Source organism: Gymnodraco acuticeps, unplaced genomic scaffold (genome assembly GCF_902827175.1).
Source record: "Gymnodraco acuticeps unplaced genomic scaffold, fGymAcu1.1, whole genome shotgun sequence".
NCBI classification, from domain to species: Eukaryota; Metazoa; Chordata; class Actinopteri; order Perciformes; family Bathydraconidae; genus Gymnodraco; species Gymnodraco acuticeps.
Window position 1 is genome coordinate 4,178,671 of NW_022990021.1, and position 11,000 is coordinate 4,189,670.

At 40.5% G+C, this 11,000-nt stretch overlaps 1 protein-coding gene across 1 annotated transcript; it reads left to right on the forward strand.

Annotated features, from left to right (window-relative positions):
- The first annotated feature begins 2,548 nt into the window (after positions 1-2,548).
- On the forward strand, positions 2,549-4,588 carry LOC117544802 (C-C motif chemokine 20-like). Its single transcript, XM_034214232.1, has 4 exons — positions 2,549-2,744; positions 3,011-3,113; positions 4,093-4,167; positions 4,257-4,588. The coding sequence occupies exons 1-4, from the start codon at positions 2,663-2,665 to the stop codon at positions 4,291-4,293; spliced, it is 297 nt and encodes a 98-aa protein (XP_034070123.1). The 5' UTR covers positions 2,549-2,662; the 3' UTR covers positions 4,294-4,588.
- Positions 4,589-11,000: the final 6,412 nt, after the last annotated feature.

The window sequence follows — 11,000 nt, forward strand, 5'->3', positions numbered from 1 at the left end:
AGTTCAAATGAGAACATTAGGACATAATGACATGCAGTCAACATGCCGTTGTGTCCTTGGACAAGTGCTCCTGTGGGTATTGTCCACAGATTTTATGTATTACATGCACGTTTTGTTCAGCCGGATAATATCCACATGTCTACCCTACTTTTATTATATTCGACTCATAAATCTAATCGATAGATTTATGATCGATAGATTTATGTTTAGCATAAGTTCGTTCATGATGGCTCACTTCAGTGATAGTGATGACATCGTTTGCAAAATTATTAACCGAGTCATTTTCAAGATTGAGTTCCAATGATAAACTGGAGTGGCAAAGGATCAGCTGCATGACCCGCCATGAAGTGCTTCATCCAAAAGGACAGGAGGATGGACTTTGTGTTTAAGTGATTTGATCATCAAAGGTAGGCCTAAGTCATTTTCAATATGGGCCGCCATGCCGACTTAATTCATTTGTAATTGTTACTTGGCTGTGGGTGCCCTGTCATGAGAGGTGTTTATTCAAACAGAGTTCCTATCACCATTCATTTATATAAATGGTGTTGTTTTGTGTCATTGATGCATTTGTTTTGATATTTCGCTGAAGTATACGCTGAGACGTAATATCTCTTCTTTTTTTTTTCGAGGGGGGGGGGTCAGAGGGCCTAGGTATAAAAGTCACGGCTCGCCACTGCTCAAACTGTTTTTGAATTTGTCAAAGTAAGGTATCAAAAAAAGTATTGTTTGGTGCCAAAACATAAGGTTTAAGCAAAAGCATGAGCAGTCTCTGAATTCCTTCTGTGTTTAACTGTAAAATATGGTTCTCTAAATGCATGGAAATGTAGCTGGTTGCGGTGTGGTTAAAACATAAAAACGATGTATGTTTTAAGGTTGACTGATAAGGGCTTGAATAGTCATCATTAAGTTTGGGATACATTGTATATAAAAACATGTCGCACCCACGTCCAACTGGCTACCTCATTGTAAAAATGCATCACTTAAAATACATTTAGCCACTTTTTGTGTGGATGTTAAATTAATGTTAATTGGTAATGTTGTTGATTGAAGGAAAATATCTCAAAGACAGTATGGGCCAGGGGTGTCCAAACTACGGCAAGGGGGCCAAATGCGGCACGCGGACCATTTTGAATCGGCCCTCAGCAAATTAAAAAAATATGATGTAATACATGAAAAACCATGGGCAGCGAAGGCAAAACCAGACAACACACAACGTAGCTTTACGGAGCCAAAACGGCAAATACGTCTTATCTTTGCTGTTTTCTGATAAAAAGTTGTGTTCAATGGCATTAAAACGATGAAAACGTTGCTGAAGGTTAATCCAATGTGTCTGTGTCACTTTGAAATGATTACTGATAATCCATCATTCCATTTTTGTCAAAAACGGAGATTTCATATAGTGTGTGAGAGCTACAACCCAGCTTCCGGTTTGGGGCATTTTGGCTGCGCATCACTCTATTCACCAATGGTATTGTTTAGATGGATTTTAGGAACTTCGCCTCGATTATTTTGGCTCTAACGGTTCAAAACAGGTGTCAATCATCCAAATCGACTGATGGGTTCCGGAGATATGGCAAATTCAAATCATACATGTAATGGTCATCTACTGTGGACAATACCCACAGGAGCAAATTCGGGTGAAGTGTCTTGCCCAAGGACACAACGGCCTGACGCAGTGGGGCGGGAGCGGGTTTCGAACTGGAGTTCCCCAACGCCCCCTTGATCTGATGACCAAACGCACAGACCACTGCGCCACCCGTCCCCAATCTTGATACAGGGTACTTATTATATGTTATAGTTGGGATTCCTAAAGCTTTTAGTCTACTATCCCATCATTCAAGGGTGGTTTTCACTATAAGTAAGGTTTTTATTTTGGACGGACACTACAATTTACATTTTTTTACTATGTTCAATCTGAATTTACTTTAAAATAAAAAAAATCTGTATTGATTCTGACTTTTCTACATCCAACTCACAGGTTTATCATTGCTTTGAGAAAAAAGGTTATAAATGTACGCATTTTAGAAGTGAAGATATAGCCATTTGTTCTGGGAATGTCATTTTTCGAGCCTGAGACCTGAAAAACAGGATTGGGGCTTAACAGGTTAACTCCCTAGTTTCCCTAGATTGTGTTTCCATAAACACCACAGTAATGTCAGAGTTATCTTGAGGTTATCTTTCTCTCAAATGCCACTCTTTTATTTATTTTGGTTAATTAAATCCGATGATCACTTTTGCAAAGGCTCATTTTACATTATAATTATTTACATTGCAATTATACAGCACATTTCCTAATAAAACGTAGAAGTGTCAAGGAGGCCTAATTAAACTAGCTGTGAGTAATGCCAACTAAACTATGATTATGCAACTTTTGGAGCTAGGGCTGCTAACAACTCTCATTGTAGAAGTCTTTAAAAGTTTTAATCTAGTTTACTGGCTTCTGTTCAATATTTAACCTCGCTCCATTTCCTGGCTCATTTCCACATTCTTAACAATGGCATGGCATTGCACAATCCTGCCGAGCACGGGAAAATCCCAGACACGTCCTAAACTAGTTAAAAGGAATGAGACGTGAAGACTCAGTCACACTCTCACTGGATTCCTCCAGGTATTTTACGCAGGCTCTAAAAGCACTACCCGAATAAGCACTCTATAGGAAACCATGGCAAGCGGTAAAGTGTGTTTCATGGCAACTCTGTGCTCCATGGTCATCATGTCAACCTTTATCGGCAGCACACAGTCAGGTGAGTTCTACAGATCAAGCTACAGATAATACATGTGCAGTTTTTTTTGTGTCATCTCTGGCAAGTGTAGATGCATTTATGAAAGGATAAGGAAACAAGTCCTGTAATTTAATTAGCTTGTGTTACATGAAGTACCTGCAAATTCTAAAGCTCTGAAAACAGGCAGATTTACCATTATATGTTTCAGGGTAAAATCAAGGTTAAAAAGCAAATTATTTAACTTGAAAAATGTTTATAATGTATTTTTGTTCACAATGTGTTTGCAGCGAGCTGCTGCCTGAGGTACACCAGTCGTCGATTGCCATGCCAACGGCTGCTCGACTACACCGTCCAGACCATTAACAGGTCCTGTGACATCAACGCTATTATGTGAGTAAATGATTAAATCTCTTTTCAGACTACAATTCTGCACTTCAGTAGTAACTGCAGAACAGGGAGTAAGTCAGTGACAACAGTCTCACATGGATATTACAAAATAATGTAATTGCACTTACATAAACAATAAGTATTATTATTAATTAATCTGCAGACATGTTTCTAAATTGAATTATCCCTATGACATTATACTACATGATGTGTCAAATAACGTAACATATGTAATTGCTTTCTTGAGTTGTTAATGGTTGGCTTGTTTGCTTTATGACCAAAAATTATTTTTTATTTCATCTGATAATCAGTTAATTGACAAATCATTGTGGCCCTACTTATAAATAGTGACAGTGGGCCTAAGATAAACAAGTTTGGGTGTCTGACATTTTTTAGAAAAGGAGATGTTAGGAAGATATAAACAAGCAAACACTCCGGATAGTGGCATTTTAAATGGTATATATTATATCTTGAATATCTTGTGTATTCCTTTTTTTTCATTAAACATATCCTTCTGTCAGAAGAGCAATGTATGTTACATTCAAACTGCAGTTAACATGGTCATTGATTTTGCTTTCTTTATTAATTATTTTGACCACTAAACAACCTAACAGTATGTGTTCAGATTTTTGACCTTGTTCAAAATGAGCTTTATTGAAGAGTAAAACAGTTTAATCAAATACATCCTGGTTATTTAAGGTCACACATTAGAGGGCAGGCCCCAGACGTGACTTAACAAAGCATTAGCGGGTTAGCTTGTGAATCCCAAGTGCACCGACTTCTCGCTTGTCTTTCCAGTCCAGTTAGATGACTCAAAATCAATCATTATGCGTTGCAGGATTCACCCCCATATGTAACTGTTGCAATATGTAGAGTATAGAGACACTAACAGATTAATATACAACCTGGAAAGGACCTGTTTTTCTGGTGAACTGCATTCATGTTTCTCGTGTTTGATGAAGTCTTCACTTTTTTTCCACAGATTCCACCTCCCAGTAAGGTTTGTGTGTGCTGACCCTTCAAGCATCCGCACTCAGAGACAGATGAAATGTGTGGAGTGAGTATACTCATTCGTCTCTAACTTCAATAAGTACTCTTCCCGAATATTGAACTAAAATAATATTGTGTTTTCATTCTTCTCTGCAGTGAAAGGAGGAAGAAGATCATAGCAAACCGAACCTGAGGGCACGACACATGAGCTGTATACGGAAGTTACTGTATGAAGGATATAACTAATATTTAAAAGCCTTCGTACACCGAAGTAAATTATCATGTCATTTTGTTAAATTATTATATTACATCTTATTATATAAGATTGTGTGTTTTATAAACAGGTAGTAAATTGTACACTGAAGGTGCAGAGCATAATTGAAATATATTTTTGTAAATACATTTTTGTAAAGAGGAATGGAGAGTAAAAGTTTGAATTGTAATTTATATTGTCAAAGGATTAATAAAAATAGAGATGTTTAATAATGCATTTGTCTGAGTTTCATAACATTCATATATGTTACATATATCTGCTGCACATTCTAAATGTTATCCTAGTTTATAGTGTTAAATGACTAAACCAAAGGTCATAATTTGAAATAGGGTGCAAAGAATCAAGATGAACACAATACAGTAGACATAATATAACAGTAGATAAATCACAACGACAAGAGAATAGGGTTGAAAATCAGTTTTCTGATCATTAATAAAGTAAATAGGCATAAACGACAAAAACCCATTTGAAATATAAGATTTAATTTTGTTTTAATAGAATAGATTTAAAATCATCTTATTCCACACTGTTTGATTGTATCATATTTGTTCTACACATTGTTCTAGCTTTTCATTGATATTTAATTCAACAATATCCTAGTGTTTCGCTCCATTAAAGGTCACTTATTATGCACACATATCTGTGTAAAGAGAGTCTGAAAATGAGTGGATCAGTTTTTGGCCATTTTATGATGTCATAATTTGTTGGCTTGTGTAACCATTAGCCAATAACCAACCAACGTAACACCCGCCCACCTTATCACCTGGATCTCATCTAATCGAATCTTATCTTCATCTAAAGTAAAAGACAGAGAATCAGCACTTTTGAAACAGGGGGTTTATGGGATGCTACCCTGCATGATGCGTTTGGTATTTTGAGCCAAACTCTTCAGAGACATGTTTTGAATATATCAGAGACCCATAATATATTGATGAAAAACAGTATATTAGGGGACCTTTAACATTTCCCATAATTTGAAGTCTACAGTTTTTGTATCTCTTGAAACTTTAGGAGAAGTAAAGTCCTGTAGGTTTGAATAAAGCTTGACTGTAAAACATGCATTTTTAAGCGTTATGGGATGAACAAAAACGTAGAAAAGTAGAGAGCTCATTTCGTGCTAACTGCTTTTAAGATAAAATCAAAGAAGTTAAAATAAAGGTTTAAATTCAATATATACATTTTTACAAGAGACAGTTTTCCAAGTGTTGCGGAAAACTGTCAAAGAGTGAAATCAAACTGTGGCATCCTAAAAGATGATCATAATCATGACTATCTGTTCACCGCCCCATTCTAGAAGTGAAAGGTAGGGCTCACCTGCTTATGGAAAAAACTAATTTCACTCATACTTAGTCATAACTTGGTCTTCCAGTTTGTGTGTATGGAAACTATTGAAATTAATTTCCATTTCAGTTAAACCAGTAAGAGCAGCTGATCCACAGTAGTTGGTAGGTAAATGTAATCCCAGAAACCTTCTTCAGGTATACTTTGTTACATTTTTGAACAAACCAACAAATTCCAATACGACTACAAATCTCACATAAAGAGGATTGTATTTCCTTTCCATCATGGTCTGTCCCCCACAGTGAGGAGTAATCTGTCCTCGTTGATATCTTCTCTGTTCTTCAGAGCCTGGTAGAGTTTCACCCAGAACAGCTCGGAATGCTCCTCAGCTTGAGGCCAGCTCAGGTAGGTCTGCCTCTTCAGCAGCTTCCTTATGCAGTGGTAAGCAGACAGCTGAGAGGTGGGAATATCCTCCAGAAACACCAGAACCAGCACGTCCTTCTGCTCATCAAACAGGCGGAAACTACACAGAGGAAACAGACGGATGGAACAAATGTATTGTAATAACCTTTTAATACAAATGTTATGTCAGTAACATATCAGACATTTCTAAAATTTCATTTCATAAAAAGATGAATCAAAAGCAATTATTTTTGATTCTTTCAAAGTTTCAGACTTGGTTTAGGTTTAAGATTATGACACTGTTCATGGTAAACATGGTGTTTGAAATTATGTTTTGCTTGCAGAGATTTGAATGTTTCTGTCATTTTAATAGAGACCCCAACAGTAAGGGAGGCTTTGGACTGCCATGTGTCTTAGCTCAGATATGTTTAGAGTCAGCTTGCATGTTACCTGGCCACCTGGATCTCTCTGGATATATAAGTGTGGAGAGAGTGGATATTATTATCTTAGACAGCTGTCAAACAAATAGAAAAGGTGCTATTTAATAAAACTATATGAGTTTTTTTCTTGTGTTAATTTCTCAATTAAGCTAATTATTTAGTATAACTCAGTATAACTTTTTTTTCATTTATTTATTTTAATAGTTTCAACTGTTTTTATTATATCCATCCATCCATCCATCTTCTCCCGCTTATCCGTGGTCGGGTCGCGGGGGTAGCAGTTCCAGCAGAGAGCCCCACACTTTCTTTTCCCTGGTGACATCAACCAGCTCTGACTGGGGGATCCCAAGGCGCTCCCAGGCCAGCGAAGAGATATAATCCCTCCACCTGGTCCTAGGTCTACCCCTTGGTCTCTTCCCAGCTGGACGTGCCTGGAACACCTCCCTAGGGAGGCGCCCAGGTGGCATCCTAACTAGGTGCCCGAACCACCTCAACTGGCTTCTTTCGACGCGAAGGAGGAGCGGCTCAACTCCGAGTCCCTCCCTGATGACCAAACTTCTCACCTTATCCCTAAGGGAGACACCAGCCACCCTGCGGAGAAAACCCATCTCGGCCGCTTGTATCCGTGATCTCGTTCTTTCGGTCATGACCCATCCTTCATGACCATAGGTGAGGGTAGGAACGAAAATGGCCCGGAAGACAGAGAGTTTTGCCTTCTGGCTCAGCTCCCTTTTCGTCACAACGTTCACAACGCTCCCGCTGCTCCGATTCTCCGGCCCATCTCACGCTCCATTGTTCCCTCACTCGAGAACAAGACCCCGAGATACTTGAACTCCTTCACTTGGGGTAAGGACTCATTCCCTACTTGGAGTGGACAGTCCATCGGTTTCCTGCTGAGAACCATGGCCTCAGATTTGGAGGTGCTGATCCTCATCCCAGCCGCTTCACACTCGGTTGCGAACCGATCCAGTGAGTGCTGAAGGTCACAGACCGATGAAGCCATTAGAACCACATCATCTGCAAAAAGCAGTGGTGCAATCCTTAGTCCACCGAACTGCAGACCCCCTCCCCCATGACTACGCCTCGAAATCCGATCCATATATATTACAAACAGGATTGGTGACAAAGCGCAGCCCTGGCGGAGGCCAACCTTCACCGGAAATGGGTCCGACTTACTGCCGAGGACCCGGACACAGCTCTCGCTTTGGGAGTACAGAGATTGGATGGCCCTGAGTAGAGACCCCCTCACCCCATTATACCCGTTTTTATTATATTTTTTGTTTTATTTTACTTTATGTCTTTTTTAACTGTGTTTATGTATGCACCATGTACCAAGACAAATTCCTCGTATGTGTACATACAACAGTACAATAAAACTGTTTCTGATTCTGATTAAAGTTTGACAAGGCAGTGTAAAGCAGCATAAAAACACAACTTCAAACAGTAATCCTGAAAAGGTGTAAACCGATTAAGTTGCAACAATCTGGCCCATACACACTAAAAGACTTGTATTTTTCTGTGTTAATAAGTGTGTCATGTGTATGTATTTATATATTTGTGTAGGGCAGCGAGGAGCTCCAGCTGTCCGTGGAACACATAAAGCGGATCATATACATCCTTCGAGACTTCATCCATTCCCCAGAGAGGCGTGTCATGGCGGGCCACCATCTCCAAGCTCAAGCTGGACCTGGACTTCGACTCCACCTCCCAGGCCCGGTTCCAGAACAAAATGACTCAGGGTGTATCTGAGATTAGAGAGGGTGCAGTGGTAAAGTGCTACTTTTATAAGTGGGGAGTGGACATAACACCCTCGAAGGGGGTCTTCACCTCCTCTAGGGGGGTCCGGGGGCATGCTCCCCCGGGAAGATTTGTTTTTAAATATTGAAGTTAAAAGCATCAATCTGGTGCACTTTGAGAGCAAAATGAAGAGATCTATGGATACATCTCTCAACACCCATATGAAACAGAACTGTAAACAGATTTATTTTTTCTTTATGGATATTTTACAAATCACTCCCCTTTTAAGACCGAAATGTCTACATGCATAGCAGAAAATGGCATCTTTTTTAATATTCCAGCCAATCTCTGTTTTGAAACCATGAGCTGCAAAATGAGCGCCTTACCCCACTGTACAGGCGAGTTGGGTACTTTTTTAAATATACCTGGGCAGGCTCTGTTTTGCCGAGGTCCTCTGGCACTTGCGGGCCGCCGAGGGGTGGCGGTGTTTGGTGCAACGAAGATGGCTGTGGCTGCTCCTCCTCCGTGGGCGAGGCGGGCAAATCCGCGAGTCGGGCAGGAGGACGTTAGTATCCATGACAGTGGCCGCGGGTAACGTAATGTCCCCATGATCTGAACTGTTATTACCTATCTGTCCGATGGTGTATTGGAGGCGCTGAAGGAGGATGTTATGGCCGACAGTGTCGAATACTGCAGAGATATCCAGGAGGATGAAGAGAGATGGGGAACCAGTGTCAGCCGCCATCAGCAGGTCGTTTGTGACCCTGACCAGAGCTGTTTCAGTGCTGTGGGTGGAACGGAAACCGGACTGGAATTTCTCAAAGAGGCAGTTTAGTTGGAGATGGTCCTGAAGTTGGGCGGCAACTACAATGATGTCTACCAGCATGTCATGCACTCACTGGCTGTGGCACAACAAGTAGTTTGTACAGAATAGGAAAGACAACAGCATTCACCAAACTCAAGACCCATCTCAGCGAGCTCAAAGATCTGGCCCATTTTGGACTCTCTGCCAGCTTGGAAGAGTCTTTGCCAGTCGCAAGAGAATTTGCGCTTCTGCTATATGGAAAAAAGAAAAAGGAAATTGGACTGATGTGCACAAACTTGGATGAACTGAAGTTCATAATTGCATCAACAACAGATGCAGCCTCGGAAAATCTGCCGCCAACAGAGGATGCATTTCAACAACATGTACAAAGAGCAATGTTTCAGAGAGCGATATGGTGCCCAAACCCAAACCCTTGTTATGGAGTCCTGTTGGCAAGGGGTGGATTGTCAGAGATGGGGCCATTCAACCACTGCTATTTACAAAACCCCCAGCACCTACAGAAGTGATAGACATTACTCACTTGTATTGCAAAGATGCAAAGTGTGGAGAGAGTGGAAAGTGCCAGTGCCTCTCTGTTGGCCTTCCCTGTACGGAGTTCTGCACCTGCTGTGCAGAATGTCAAAATGTGTCCCCTAACGTTTCCGAGGAACCTGACGTTTAACATTATATTCTAGTATCTATATACTTGACCTCTCACAGAATTATTTGATGATTTGTATACTGTACTTTGAATTAAGGATCCAGTTTCAATAAATCCTTTACAATTTACACCTATGTTTTAGAGGCTTGCAATTTAGAACTAATACACTTTATTTTATTGGGTAACTCTTATTTTGACTATTTGGTGATGTAGTTCAGCCACCTGGTATTTCCCTCTCCAAATATGATGACCATCAGAGTGAGCATTCTTAACTTATAGGCTATTATGCCACTTATCCCCCATTCGGAATTTGTCTGTATCAGAGAAGAGGTAGGCCTATGTCTAAATAAATCTCATTTGCAATAGAACTGTACCAGATATTTCCATACAACTACTGGTTAGTGTTCAATAGCACCCTAGACAATTCAGTAATGGTTTATTTTTTAGGGATTTCTGTTTTTCTGATAAATGAGAGAAAAGTGATTGAGTCCTATGTTCCTATCACCAAAAGTACAATTTCCGTCTAAACTAAAGCTAAGTTTACAGAACTATAATTCAGTATTTCTTTATTTAAATCATTGTCTGACTATTGGGTGATGTAGGACAGCCACCTGATTCATACCTCAGCAAATCTGAAGAGGAAAAGAGTGGTCATTCTCAAGTTATGTTTTTTTTGTTGTCACCTTTCCCACATTCGACTAAAAAGATACAGATATTTTAGTTAACATCGTGAGGGATTTTAGTTCAGCATCGGCAGCGAGGGTGAATTGGAGGAAAAGTGAGGCCCTCGCGGAGTGGCGGTCTCCCAGTTCTTCCCCAGAACATGATATGGAAGAAAGATGGGCTAAAGTACCTGGGTGTGTTCCTGGGTAATAAAAGCATAGTCCTGAGGAACTGGGAGGACGTCATAGGAAAGATAGAGGGAAAGCTGTCCAAGTGGAAGTGGCTGCTCCCTCAGATGTCTTTTAAAGTAGAGTGTTGGTTTTAAACAACCTTGTGGCATCCCAACTGTGGCACCGCCTTACCTGTGTGGACCCTCCCTCAGGCTTACTAGCCCAAATACAAAAGAAGTTGGTGGATTTCTTTTGGGAAGGTCTACACTGGGTGCCACAGGGGGTGCTGTTTTTATCTAGAGAGGAGGGGGGACAGGGCCTTATCCACCTGGCCAGCCGAACAGCCACTTTTAGGATACAGTTTTTACAGAGGTATCTGACTGGCCCGGCTGATTTGGTGTGGAGAGATGTGAGCAGCTGCATTCTCCGACGCGTGAGTAACCTGGGGCTGGATGCTGCTCTGTTTT